Source organism: Balearica regulorum, chromosome 1, assembly GCF_011004875.1.
Source record: "Balearica regulorum gibbericeps isolate bBalReg1 chromosome 1, bBalReg1.pri, whole genome shotgun sequence".
Taxonomy (NCBI): Eukaryota; Metazoa; Chordata; class Aves; order Gruiformes; family Gruidae; genus Balearica; species Balearica regulorum.
The window spans coordinates 37,503,238-37,518,430 of NC_046184.1; the positions used below are offsets into that span (position 1 = coordinate 37,503,238).

The window sequence follows — 15,193 nt, forward strand, 5'->3', positions numbered from 1 at the left end:
AGACTTTTGCCTGTTACTCTAGATGATCACTGTGAGCATATATTCTCTTACAAATTGACTGATTTTGTTTTATGTTAATAAATACACCTCTCTAGAACCTTGTGCAAATTTTCAAATAGCTATCTCTAAATATAGGTACACTTTTTCCTCTATATTCACTGTAAAATATTGGTGAATGCATGTATAGTACACCAGTTCCCTCTCTGGCAGAGATGGGGCAGGTGCAGAAGCTCTTCTGTGCACAGTTACGGTGGATAATGTTTCCAAAGTTTATCACACGGTGTTTTACATGGTGCACATGATGACACCAACCAGCATGGTCCACCTGGCAGTCAGCAGGCTGATTCTGGCCCAAAGGGTGCTTGTTTAGCCTGCCGTTTCTCAGGGCAGCAGCAGGAGCTGCTGCTCAAATGGTTGTGTAGCACCTCCTACAAGGAGATCACACCGAGCCAGATGTTGTGCTCGTGCCAGAAAGAGGATGGAAGAGGAAGGGAGAGTCAGGTCATCCACTCACACGAGCTCAGCAGAGTCCTGAGCCCTTGCCATAGCTGTTTGTGAGACAGCAGGTGGGAGGATGCTGTGGCCTGGGGCATAAGTGTGTGGTGGCAGAAGTGATGCTGCCACAGCTGCGTCCCACCACAGGACCTGAAATCCAGATCCAGATGGTGTAGCTGCAGAGGCTGAAGTATGCTGGAGTGTTTATAATTTTGGTTGGTAACACTCAATTCTCATTTATTTTCACTGACCTGAGTGGATATGTGCTTCTTTCATTAGAGATCCGAGCTCAACTCATCGAGCAGCAGAAATGCCTGGAGCAGCAGACTGAAATGAGAGTGCAGCTTCTTCAGGATCTGCAGGATTTCTTCCGCAAGAAGTCGGAAATAGAGATGGAGTATTCCCGAAACTTGGAAAAATTGGCAGAGAGGTTCATGGCAAAAACAAGAAGTACAAAGGACCATCAGCAGTACAAGTAAGAGAGATCTCCTTCCCCCTCGCCCGCATGTTATCTGTTGCTGGAGTGCTATGCCACTCTCTGCTTCTGCTGGGTTTGAGTACTGCTAGGTTGACCCTAGATTCAAAGACATGTTTAAAATTCCCACCCACAGGATTTGAAAGTGTCTAAATAAAGGTCAATCACCGTTAAAAAAAAAAAAAAAAAGACAGGAATTCTGGTAAAAAAGGCATTAAGAAAGCAAGCTATTTTCCTTTGTTGTTGCATGTGAACTTCTGCTATCTCTTGACCCCTCTTACTCCTAAAAATGAAGATGATGGGAATGTTATGCCTTGCTTACAATTTAATCTATCCCTTTCATGGCATAGTAACTTGTGTGCAAAATAAAAGTGATCAGGTAGTATCTGGCAAAATGTGTGTGCAGCATGTTTTCTAAAGTGTTTCAAATTCATTACTTGTTGGCATAGTCTCATCTGGTTATTTTCCTGACTTGAGCTGATTAATCATAGAATCATAGAATCATTTTGGTTGGAAAAGACCTTTAAGATCATCAAGTCCAACTGTTAACCTAATACTGCCAAGTCCATTAAATCATGTCCCTAAGCACCACATCTACATGTCTTTTAAATACCTCCAGGGATGGTGACTCAACCACTTCCCTGGGCAGCCTGTTCCAGTGCTTGACAACCCTTTTAGTAAAGAAATTTTTCCTAATACCCAATCTAAACCTCCCCTGGCACAACTTGAGGCCATTTCCTCTTGTCCTATCACTTGTACTTGGGAGAAGAGACCAACCCCCACCTCACCACAAACTCCTTTCAGGTAGTTGTAGAGAGCAAGAAGGTCTCCCCTCAGCAGCCTCCTTTTCTTCAGGCTAAACAACGCCAGTTTCCTCAGCCACTTCTCATAAGACTTGTGCTCTAGACCCTTCACCAGCTTCGTTGCCCTTCTTTGTACACACTCCAGAACCTCAATGTCCTTCTTCTAGTGAGAGGCCCAAAACTGAACACAGTACTAAAGGTGCGGCCTCACCACTGCTGAGTACAGGGGGACGATCACTTCCCTAGTCCTGCTGGCCACACTATTCCTGATACAAGCCAGGATGCCGTTGGCCTTCTTGACCACATGGGCACACCGCTGGCTCATATTCAGCCGGCTGTTGACCAATACCCCCAGGTCCTTTTCCGCCGGGCAGCTTTCCATCCACTCTTCCCCAAGCCTGTAGTGCTGCCTGGGGTTGTTGTGACCCAAGTGCAGGACCTGGCACAAAATGTTTGTTTATACCCCTAAGCAGAACAGGGCCAGGCAAATGCATTCATCCTTTATTGGATGCAGCGGAAACATAGTGACAAAGGCTGAGGTACTTAATGCCTTCTTTGTCTCAGTCTTTAGCAGTAAGACCAGTTGTTGTCTGGGTACCCAGCCCCCTGAACTGGAAGACAGGGATGGGGAGCAGAATGAAGCCTCCATGATCCAAGGGGAAATGGTTAGTGACCTGCTACACCACTTAGACACACACAAGTCTACGGGGCCAGGTGATTTGTAAAACTGAAAAATAAGTATCTTTTTCCACTGTATCTTTTTCCAGTCAGTACTGTGCTAGAGATACACAGACAAAGCTTTTGTTTCAGGAGAAAAGTCTTTTCCAAGCACATCTGGCAAAGGAAAGGTTAATCCAAATACAGCTTGCACAGTTCAAAGAGCAATAACATATATTTCTTAAAATTCAGTTAAGTGACTCAATGATTCCCTGAAATAACCAACATGTGTATATGTCACCACTTCAGAGAGAGCCCTGGCTTCTGTTCAGCTTGTGGTAAAATCTTTTTGCCTTGTGCATACAAACATCTTTCCTCATTCTTATACACGTGCTGAATCCAAACTGGCAGATGTGCATGGGGGTCGTGACTGGAGTCCTGCCTTCAGATTTGTTCTGCAGTTCTCTGATTGCTTTGAGAAGAGGTTGCAGCAAAAGTTACTTTAACTGGCGGTCCCTCATGCTGTTCCCACCATTCCCCCTAGAACAGGCAGGAAGGTTTGTAGGAATGGCTTTGGGACATGCAGAAGCAGTGAGGACCAAGTGATACCACCATGGCTGATAAAACTCTGAAGCTCCTTGCTGTGACTAACACTGTTAAAATGTCCATCTCAAACCAAGCGGGGAAGTTTCCTTAACTCACTTCTGATTCATCACAAAGCAAAGCACTGATGATAAGAAAAGGCTTTTGTCTGTTAATCATTTGTTGTTGCTTTGATTCTGGGAGTGAAAGCTAAAGGTAGACAGTTAGGTGAGGAATTAAAGGGCATATTTCTAACACTGATAATAGTTAATTATTAGAACAATTTATCAAGAGTTGAAGGAGTTTCTCCCTCAATTCATCACCACTTCTGTCTGTTTTATCTTCACGTGCTTGATCCTTTTTACTATAGGAGAATCCCTGCACAAGAGAAAAAAAAAAAAAAGAGCAGCAAGTTTCTGGAGCACTTAGTTTCAAGGCAGACTTGAAAATTAAAATTAATTAAATTAATTAAAATTAAAATTTCAACAAAATCATAAGGCAAATTTTATAAATAGGAGTTTGTTGTCTGTGAAACAGTTGTTGAACTACATGTATGTTTATTTTGCTTTGTGTAAAAGAAATGAGAAGTCATCTGGGATTTCACTTTTGCAATATTAGAAATGTGGACTGAGCCTACAATGCAAAAAGTCTGTCAAGGAAATTCAGAACTGGACCTCTGTGGAAAAAGTCCAGTCCTGATGTTTGTCTTGTAGTTGAACCATCTGGGACTGGCAGTAGCAGTGTATGCATACAGGCTGTGAATTTATGAATGCTGATCACAGAATATGTATGCTTGTGACATTTTGTGTTGGTTTTGTGTGGCAAGGTTTTGGTAGCGGGGGGGGCTACAGCGGTGGCTTCTGTGAGAAGCTGCTAGAAGCTTCCCCTGTGTCTGATAGAGCCAATGCCAGCCGGCTCCAAGACGGACCCGCTGCTGGCCAAGGCCAAGCCAATCAGCGCCTCTGTGATAACATATTTAAGAAAGAGAAAAACAGTTAGAGAGCGCTTTTGCAGCCAGAGAGAGGAGTGAGAAGATGTAAGAACATCTGCAGACACCAAGGTCAGTGAAGAAGGAGGGGGAGGAGGTGCTCCAGGCGCCGGAGCAAGATTCCCCTGCAGCCCGTAGTGAAGACCATCGTGAAGCAGGCTGTCCCCCTGCAGCCCATGGAGGGAGGATGAGGGGGTGTAGCGATTCCACCTGCAGCCCGTGGAGGACCCCACGCCGGAGCAGGTGGAGACACCTGAAGGAGGCTGTGACCCCGTGGGAAGCCCGCGCTGGAGCAAGCTCCTGGCAGGACCTGTGGATCCGTGGAGAGAGGAGCCCACGCCAGAGCAGGTTTGCTGACAGGACTTGTGACCCCGTGGGGGACCCACACTGGAGCAGTTTGCTCCTGAAGGTCTGCACCCCGTGGAGGAGACTCACGTTGGAGAAGGCCGTGAAGGACTGTCTCCCGTGAGAGGGACCCCACGCTGGAGCGGGGGAACAATGAGTCCTCCCCCTGAGGATGAAGAAGCGGCAGAAACACCGCGTGAGGAACTGACCGTAACCCCCACTCCCCGTCCCCCTGTGCCGCTGGGGGGGGCGGAGGTTGAAGCCGGGAGTGAAGTTGAGCCCGGGAAGATGGGAGGGGTGGGGGGAGGTGTTTTTAAGATTTGATTTTATTTCTCATTCCTCTACTCTGTTTTGCTTAGTAATAAATCAGATGAATTCCCTCTCTAAGTTCGGTCTGTTTTGCTCGCGATGATAATTAGAGAATGATCTCTCCCTGTCCTTATCTCGACCCGTAAGTTTTTTTTCATTGTACCTTTTCTCCCCTGTCTAATGAAAGAGGGGGGTGATAGAGTGGCTCTGGTGGGCACCTGGCCCTCAGCCAGGGTCAACCCACCACACATTTCCTTCTACTTTTATGACAGTTATACAAATCCATTGCAGTGTAACAGCTACACCTGCAAATTTTGCTCCTGAAGGATTTGGGATGCACTTGCAGTGATTGTTTATTTCTATTGCCAAAAATTAATTACTGTTACTCTCTCAGCAGTGACCTTTATTGATTTTGAATATTTACATGTACTCTGTCTGTAAGCTTTGTGGCAAAATTTTTTTTATACTCTCAGGTGGCCTGCAGTGTTCTGAATTCTTACTCTTTTTGTATATTTTTGTATCCATGCCTCATGAGAGTTGTAGAATATGCCTTAAAAGTGATCTGAAGCTTGCCCAACCCATTATTCCAAGAACGGATTGACTGTTCAGAAGTAGCGATTTTTACATCTCAAGTTATGACTGTAAATGTCAGGGAGGTGTTTGTGTTAATAATGTAACTTTTTCATTTCTATACATAATATATATGTGTATCTCCTCCTTAGGAAAGACCAGAACCTCTTGTCGCCGGTGAATTGCTGGTACTTACTCCTGAACCAAGTGAGAAGAGAAAGCAAAGACCATGCAACATTGAGTGATATCTACCTGAACAACGTGATCATGCGGTTCATGCAGATAAGTGAAGACTCCACCAGAATGTTCAAGAAGGTAATGCCTCTCCTGTGGTCCTCCAGCTGAGCTTGCAAGATGCATGAGGGAGGCAAAAGTGTCCTAATAGGTAGCATTTGAGGAGAAGATTCAGCACACATAGCATAAAATCTGTTTTAGCACACATATAAATTCTTCATGACTGTTCTCACTGAGCAAATCCTTAGTGCTGAAATGGCTGGGAACCTGCTGTATATGCTGGTCACCTTAAGAGCTGAATCGCAGATATCCAAAAGGCAGGGAAAAAAGCCCGTTCTTCTCTCAAAAGCATGCTTGCCTACCCATGCAGAATGGAAACAGTTTTCACTTAGGACTCCCAAAATAGTAAGACTGTATTAATGAATTATTTGTAAAACCAGTATTTCATTGTAACTCTGTCATGAGAGAAACAGATTCAAGCCAAAGTAATGGTGTGCCTTGTGGTGCCTTGGCACTACAATGGTAGTGTATGCTGCGATTCTCCTAAAAGCATTTCCTTTCCTTCCCAGTAGTAGATATGAACATACACTTTTGATGATAACATAACTACTTCTATTAGATCATTTCAGCATTGTCTCTGTATGTTTGACATTGTACATGCCCGTTATGTGTTTTCATAACACATACAATGTATAAATCCCTCCTGTGCTAAGCAAGCACTCTGGGCAGCCTTAGTTTGAGATCTACGTAATGTGTTTGCAGTCATTGTTGTTATAATGTTCTAAAATAAAAATAGATTATAAATGCATATCCGTCAGTCACAATGGGATGCTGGTAGGCAAGTGTTATCCAAAAAGAGTTCAAAAAGAATAAAGGGTAAAGAATGTAAAGTGTGTGACTAAATGATGGCAACGGTACCAGATTAATGTTTTCAAAATAGGGAACAGATTTCACATATACCTGACCACAATCCTACATAGATAGCAATGGGGTGGGGAGAAGATTCATTTAGGGAGTGCATAGGTTGTACTTGGAGGGAAAGAAGTAAAAACATGAATCAAATTTATTTGATTTATTTGTGTGCATTAAAACCTGTAACAGTAATACAGTTGAAATTTATAGTTTCTCAATCAGTAATGGTCTGTTCATATAATATGTCTGATGTATAAAACTGTAGTTCACAAGCCACTAAACCTACTAATATGGAAGATTATTGTAGAAGTTGAAAAGATAATGGGAAAAGCAATTTGAGCATGCTGCAGTACTGTCTATGTTTTGGTATTGAATCTGGAATAGTTTTTCAGTTGTTCATTCTGTCATATGTCAGAAATCTCTTCTTCGCTAGGTCTGCATTATTACACTAGCCTGTTTTTGCTTTCAGCATAATTCAGTTCCTTAGCACTAGAAGTCTTGCTTTTTCCTTCCCTTCTCTCCAGATGGACTGTACAAAAATATCTGGATAAAGTTTTCCGTGGAGAAGTGTGTGCCCTTCTTTATTCACTCATAACTTATTAATGGAGATTGCTGCAGCTTACCTCTCGGAAGGAGGAAAATATGTGGACGTTTTCAGTGCATTAAAAGGAGGCGTATTGTCACATCTTCCTGACGCACCTGTGTCTTTCCTCCATATCGTGTCCAGCAACGTGCAGCATTTCAAATTTTCTCTTTCTAGCATGGCTTCTTGAAGAAGAGCAAGCAGCTGCTTTTGCTTTTTTGTTCCTTACTGGGATCTTCTACAGGGAAAAGAAGAGAAAGGAAAATGGAGTGGGGGGGTGGGTCCTGCTGTGCATAACCTGGAGCTCACATTAGTGGAGGCCAGATCCTCAACAGCCCTATCCTACCTTTCAGCAGGGTTTGCCAGCTGACACTCAGCGTGACAGTGTCACATCAAACAGCTGTTAGCTGAGGTGGTGCATCGACAGAGTGTGCTCACCAAAGGCTGGGTGAAGGGATCTGCGCTTGGCCCTGTAATGTGAGGGGAGGGGTGGCAGGAAGACACGTGGCACCTCAGTTGGCATGGTGTAAGTGAGCTTCGTGGGCACGTGGCCTGAATGCGGCAGCGGTTGTTCACCAGTATCGATTCCCAGTGCACATTTTTAGGACAGTCTGTCAGGAATCAATACTCGTTGGAGAAGGTTGATGTTTCCACTGAGTCCCAGTGTGTGCAGTTCTTGCTGTGGTGCTTGCTGCAGATTTATTTGCTGGTGATTTATTTGCTGTTAGTTCCCAGCTGCAGAACTGATTATACCTTGAATGATGATGAAGCTCCAGTTGGTCTTCTGTGAAAAGGGAAGGGAGGTATAAAATGAGGTGAACAACACTGGACAGAGAGAAAACCAAGACTGGTGCAGGAGATGAAGCTGTTAGCAAATTGTTGTGCTTTACTGATGAAGAATATAAGCTGTCTACATCTATGTTTAGTCCAAATGGGCAGCTTCAACCATAACGGTCTTTAAAGGTCCTTTCCAACCCAAACCATTCAATGATTCTATGATAATTCCTGTCAGATGTGAATGAGCAGTCTAACTTAAGATATGTCACAGACCATCTCAGAAAAGCTTAACAGATGTCCACCAGGCAACAGAAAGAGATGAGGTGCAAAATGCATGTGTCCTGTACTACAGCCCCCCTTGCAGGAGAGAGGTCACAGGAGCAAAAAGAAGGTGCACTTAGAATGAGAAAGGTGACATCCAACACTCCCCTCCATCGAAACTGTATAATCCCTGAAGAAAATGGTGTGGAATTTGTTGGAGATCTGTAAACATCAAGTAGAATATTTAACGAATTTCTGTCACTTCCTGTAGGTTACTTTTGAAAAGGACTGGATTTGGAATAAAATTCTGACAGAGAAAAGTATAATCAATCTCAATGGGTGTCATCCCTATGAAAGTGTATGGGATTTGTTCACTGTTCACAGATTTCAGATTGAAGTAGAGACAAACCATATCCTGTAGATACTTCCACATTGGAGTCTGATCATACTGTTCTGTGAAATACATACTCTCTCTCTCTTATAAGTAATAAATGTAAATAATAACAGTAGTAATATGAAGATTTAAAAAATAAAAATTAACAAGTGTATGCTTAATATCTTACTGCAGTCCATGGTCAAGAGCAGGAAGTACACCCATCTAACATATCTGTACTCCATTGGCTCTCACAGCATTGCACATAGGAGCGCTTAACATCTTTCTAAGTAATTTCCAAATACCAGCTAATCAAGCTTCTCTATATTAAATAATTAGATAATTTAATTATATATCTTCCAGTTTATTAATCTAATAGTGTTATGCATCACTATTATCATCTCGTTTTAGTTCTCCCTTGGTCTTGCAGCAGCAGCTTCTGCATCTTTGGAGGTGCTTTAGCTCCACTTCCAAGTCTGGAGAGAACTACGCCAAGCCTGTGATGAGAGCAGAGCTCCATCGTTCTGCTCTGAACCCCCAATCTGCCTGTTGCAGAGTGGGAAAGCGTCTCAGAGTGGATTGCCGCGTTGCTCACAAGCAAGATCCGGGGAGACAACGGCAAAGTCACTCTGAGCTTCTTGGCTCTTTCTGCTGCCTCTTTTTTCTCCCCCTCTCTCCTCCCAGGAGGATGAGGCTGCCCATTGTACTTCTCAATGGTAGCCCTTACTGGCTTTTTCCACCTCGCTGGTGGGCACACAGGTCCTCAAATGAATCTTTTCCATAAAGTGAGTCCAACATTTTCTAGAGGGATACTGCTTGTAGACTGGCTTCAGCTTGAATTGTAGTAATGAAAAGACCAAACAATTTCTTGATCTCCTGCCCATGTTTACCAGTAGGGTATTGTTTTGCTCCCTCTCCTGCTGATGTCTCCTATGTGGGATGCGGCACAGAGTCTTGAGTCTGTAGCAACCCTTTTCTGTAGTCCTTCTGTAAAAGGTGTGTGCCGTACGCAGTGCCGGTCTATATGAAATGCAGTGATGAGGGGTGTCTGTGCCCCTTGGTCTTTGTACCTCACCCTTGTCTCGCTGTCTGTTCTTCCTCATTCTGGTTCTTCCTTTTGTGTGCGTCTATACATCTGTCTCAACATTTGGATTGCTTTGGTGAAATGAACCCTATTGGTTTTACCTTACACATTCTGATCGGCCAGGATATATTGTATTCAGGTACCTGATTGTACATGGCTTTCCTGTCTAGGTTGGCGCACTTAACGTGTAGATATTCATTATTTTTGTTCTCCTGGGAGCTCTTTGTCATTCTTTTTCCCAGAGGTCAGGAACCAGCATCTGTTTAAATGTACTAAAAGCATGACAAAGATAGGATCTAGTTCAGAGATTTTTTGGCATTTATCTGATGATATTATGTCAGGCCTCATACTTCCAGATAGGCACTTAAGCTCTCCTTCTTTTTAGGTGCTGGCATATAAAAGCAGTTCAGATTGCTGTTCATGCCTGGCCTTCATGCTGCACATAAAATTACAAACATAAAGTAGCAGAGTTCAAACCTTGCATACTTGCATGTTTCTTCAGGCAGATGGGGTAGATGGCCTCATGGGGACAATTAAAGAATAAAGTAATAAGGAAAAATGTCAAGCAGAAGGGAAAAGTATTATGCAGAACATTTCATGCAGTGATTCTGGTTACCCCAGCATTAATAATCAACTGTATAAACACATACCCACAAAATCCTTAAGCAGATTTGTATATTTATAATTTATAAACATGTATTTTCTTTGGACAGAAACCGTAACGAGCCAAGATGAACATATCTTCCCGTGTTTACAGTAAAAGATGCTGGAGAAGCCAAGCACAATAAATATTTTAGTTCCATAATCTGGCTATTAACAAGGAATATGACTACCTGCCAAATCTGCTTGACTTTATAAAGATTGTGGCATATAGAGATTTTTTGCATCATTTTCTTAAACATTTAAAGGTTTAAAAAGATAGCAAAGCTATTTGTCGCTATAGACTGGGAAATCTGGGACAAAATTTTACTATGAGTTGTTTATGTCAGTGTCACCACGGCTCATGAAAGCTCATTAAAAGAAGGGTTTCCACATCACTTCCCCCAGGGACCAGCAGCAGACTCATTTAAAAGCAATAGTCACAGAATATTTTCCCTAAATGATGTAACTGAGAGTAGCATCATGCGTGCTAAATACAGACACTAAAGAGTTCCAGGAAGAACTGAACTGACTCTTAAATTTCAGTAAAAAGCCCCAAACAACAGAAGAATAAAGTTTGGGTACCCAATTATGCTCTAACTGAAATGGATGGAAAAATTCTTACAGGCTTCAATAGAAGGGTCTTAATGTGGAATAAAATTTTAAGGTTCTTAGACATTAATGCATAAATATAAATCTTGATAAACATGAGTAGGACCACTGATGTGTTGAAAGTTGAGCACATACTGAAAGGCTGGTTTAGGTACACATATTTGTCTGTTGCATGGGCATGATCTATCCTACTGTCAGGTGAAAAAAATACAATACTCTCTCTTAATGCTTTGAACCAGATTAGTACGATCTATAGTATTTTTAGCAAGACTTTGCATGTGCTCTAACATTTTTATTATGTTCTTTGTTCTTTTGGTTAATAGATGCTAATACATTTCTCTAGGACATAGTGAATAAAGATGCACCTCAGTGATTGTTTGTCAGGTTTTAATGGCCTGATTAGAGCTATCAACTCAGCTCCAGGAAAATGTGTGCTGCATCTTACGTTCTGTTGTTTGGCTACCCTGAGGATAGGCTTCTAGAGCAGCAAACCGTTCAAACATGCTGAACTAGTGCAGGGAGTAGGTAGCATAAAAGAGAAATAGGAAAGCCATTAACCACCGAAAATAAATGCATTTCTTATCTGGTGCTCTAACGCACTATATATTACACACTAAAAGCTGTATCACCTGCCGCTCAAGTCAGTATTTCTTGATCTTAAATGCTAATGTAAAATGTGTTGGTTCTTGAAAATAAAACCCTTTTATACTGCTAAGGTTAACCCAATTTCCTGATTTTTATTGGACAATTCCTACAAAACCTTTCATCAGAAAGAGGCAGCAACTGACATGTTATCCATCACTACAGGCACCCTCTGCAGGTTGGAGTCCCCAGATGAACTGGTGGACGGCTGACTCATCTGTCATCATATGGCATTGCTAGGCTGTCACTTCCTAATTCTTACTCTTTTTGCTGATCACCTCCCTCCCTCTCTTTTTGCTTCCCATTTTAAAGCCTATTGTCCTTTCCTGAAGACATCTCCCTCTTCCCTCTATGGCGATCTCTTCCATTCGCCTTCAAATTTACCATTGATCAGTGTGTTGCCTGGAAAAGATCATGTATGGTGGCCAGTACGTCCCGAGGCCTGGACCACTTGTGCTTCGGTGCTCAACAAAGCTCTACAGGAGCAAAGAGAAGAAAAGGGTCCTAGTAAATAGTCAGCATTCCCCGAATCCTCAACTCATCTGGTGTCTATTTACATTAAGGTCTAACTGAAGAGTAGAAAAGGAGGGTGTGTCTTTCAGTGAACTGCTCTCTGCTTTGCTTACCACAAAATCTGCAGAGGGAAAGAGAAAATTGGGTTGGGGTTTTCCATCTCACCTTCTGAAACAAACTTCAGCACTGCCAGGTTAAGGCTCGCTGTCTTAGAATCAGCGTTGCTGTATTTAGGGCTTTAGTTGCCATCAGCTTTGAGATGGTAGTGACTAAAAGTCGAAAGGGATAAATTGCTTGAAGCTGGAGTTCATCTACATTTTTCTCCCACATGTGTATGCTTTCATCTTCCAGTCTTAATGTCAACTGTCTTATTTGTATGTTTTGTATTTCTTTCTGCTAAAGTAATTTAAAAACCAGACCGCTCGTATTCAGCACTATAGAAGCAGCTATCCAAGAGAAAACAGGTGGCCTCCACTTCTTGGAGCTTTGAGGAGATGTATAAGCTGTGTCAGAGCTGTGCTGCTGACTTTTAAAGGCAAGATGCCAATGTAAAGCAATGAAAAGCAATTCAGAATTTTTGCTAAAGCTTTTACTGTGTTTCCCTACAGCAGCTTGCAAATCTGCAATCCTTTTCCAATTCTTTACAAGCATTCTGTGCACTGTTATGCACATGAATTTTTGTCCTTTGTATTAGATGAAAATAATCTGATATTTGCAAAGAAATGGAAGTAGTAAGCCTTATGTTCTAGATACTTCAGTAGTAAAGCATACCTCATGAAAAATACCAGACTTTGAAAAGTATAAGCAATAAGGAAAGTTTCATAGTAGTTCTGTGCACAAAGCATGTATCTTACTATGCCTTATCTACTACAGCTAATGCCCTTGGGAATACAAGAATTTCACTGAAGTGTTTTTTAATTTATATTTCTAGCTTCTTGGCAGTTAAAAACCATCTTGCATATAAGGATTGGAGTGAATACTGATAAATGATTTGGCAGGTTCCTTAAAATATTGCCCAGAGTTAGGAGTATGACAGTAGGAATAGAAGAAAAAATTCAAAATTTTCTGTTCCAGCTACCATATGTGTCTGTTTCATCCTCCTGGAAGATGCAGTTGGTGGGATGTGTGGTGTGGTTCCTCCTCACACGTGGGCGTTCCACTGGAAATTCTCATTTAGAAACCATTATTCCTGCAGGTGTTTTAGTGATGGCCAAGTATGTGTTAGTGGCTTTGGAGATGAGTTGTCCCCAAGGATTTTCCTTTGGCTTCTATACAAATACAAAGTACTTCTCAAAGCTAAGGCCATTATCTTTCATGAAGTTGGAGTTTTTGGAAGCTGGGCTAATTATCGATTTATTCACAGAAAAAAAAAAAAAAAAAAGCTGACATTTCCAGCATGGATGTTTCAATGCTGAGCATTGCAGAAGAAATGTAGCCAGGCTGTTTGCCAAGTCCCGTAGCTCTATTCTATAGCTGTTTTCCAAAGCCTGTGGTACAAATGCCTTCAACTCTTGCACAATTGCCACAATTTTCATGTGATTGAACTGCTATGGACAACTAACAAAGGAATATGTTTGAATGACGCTCCAATTAAATACTCTTATTTTGACATACTTGCTTTCTTTAGTAACTACTGCTAAGCATTTTTTTTTTCTGGGTCAGAATGAAAGTAAAGACACAGTCCAGAAAAGCTAAACAAAGCTGTTTCAGCAGCCCACTCTGTGGAATATTATGCAGTTGGGTATCTGTTTCAAAGAGGAGCCACAATTATTTGTTGCATAAATATTTAGATAGTTGTATGTGCTGAGAAACAAAGACTACTCTAGATGTAAAATTTGGCGGGATGTCCCTCTAGAATATTGCATGCCATGTGGTTTAGTTTTGGTATATATCGTAGCAGTTGTAAAACAGTACATAGTTTGTTCCATTAAAAAGGCTTATAACATTAATCCTGAACTTTACCCTTTCTGTTGGCACCTAATTTCCTGATGCTTCATGGGAAAATCTCTCCAGTTACTTCTGGGTTTCCTTTTAGAAGTCTTCTGTCCAGATGTTGTCTGTCTGCCTCTGCATCCCTGAATTATTATTTTTAGTGCACTGTAATTCTGTCAGAACGGTGTCTTTGCGAGCAATATTGCATTCACTATCTAGGATGAACAATGAGTACAAGTATCAAGAAGCAAATATATGTTGCAGTTTAATGTGCCTTTTTCTAATGATTTCTTTTTAATTACAGAGCAAAGAGATTGCGTTTCAGCTTCATGAAGACTTAATGAAAGTTCTTAACGAGCTTTACACAGTAAGTACAGTTATTTACTTAGCTTATCTTATACAAATTCCATATCGGACTTCTGTAAGCTTTAAGCATCCTTTTATCTTGCAAGTTACCCCCCCAGTGGAGATGCTCTTTTTTGTCTTTTTACACAAGTCTAAATTATCTCTTTCGGAAAGACTACTCACTTGTTTACTATACATACGCTAATACTTTCAGGATTACTCTTTACTTTCAACCCTTTTTCCCCCCAGACTATGCTAAGCCAATTTAGTATAAATTTTGTTGATTATTAATGAGGCATTTCTACTCAGAGCTTACCAGAGCAAAGCTTCTTCCTTTTCTGCCTTGTTTTTGTCCATACTGCCATCTGCTTGGTTTGACTCATGGACTGCACTTAGTACAAATCAGTAAATGTTACTTATGCAGCCTCCTCTCTCCCTGGCTGGGATAAGTAAATAATGAATAGAAAAACAGAAAAATAGAGGGTTGTGTAGGCTTTCCATGCCATTCAGAGAGGTCGAGAAAAAAACACTCTAAGCATTCTGGCAAGCTGCTACTAACCTGTTGGAAAATCTGAGAGAAGGTAAGTCTGAACTTCTTTTCCTCTTTGAAACTCATCTACACAACTTGTTACTAGAGGATGAGGTCTTGTCTACCTAAAAAACATTTCACAAAATATTTTTGAGGGGATACATTCTGAGAAAGAACAAAACAAGAATTACTCTTTGTTTTAAACATAGCTATACAATGAAGAGGAACTAGTGACATGTACCTCCTACAGAAGTGTGTTGATTCCTCATGGTTGAGGAAGTCATACATCTAAATTCTCCCTTCTGTCTGGAAGAACTGAAACATCTATGCTCCAGTACCCTGCATAACAATCTCTAGACTGCTCCCTTCCCTATCCTCAAGATTTCGGGGACCAGGAAAAAAACCCACAATATCTATATCAAGAAACAATTTGTGATTTTAAGGAAATTTAGGAAGATATCAGAGATCAGCTCTCCTCAAGGAGAGATCAGTCAAACATTACTTTTCTACATCTTGTCTGTTTTTATTTTGAC

General features: G+C 41.5%; 1 protein-coding gene across 2 annotated transcripts in view; it reads left to right on the forward strand.

Moving 5' to 3' along the window:
• The window catches only part of SRGAP1 (SLIT-ROBO Rho GTPase activating protein 1), a 154,545-nt gene that overhangs the window by 77,035 nt on the left and 62,317 nt on the right, over nucleotides 1–15,193 (forward strand). For both annotated transcript variants that reach the window (XM_075745623.1, XM_075745632.1), the window contains exons 2-4: nucleotides 775–970; nucleotides 5,377–5,539; nucleotides 14,091–14,153. In XM_075745623.1, coding sequence (XP_075601738.1) covers nucleotides 775–970; nucleotides 5,377–5,539; nucleotides 14,091–14,153 — 422 coding nt within the window. The remainder of the gene's footprint in view (nucleotides 1–774; nucleotides 971–5,376; nucleotides 5,540–14,090; nucleotides 14,154–15,193) is intronic.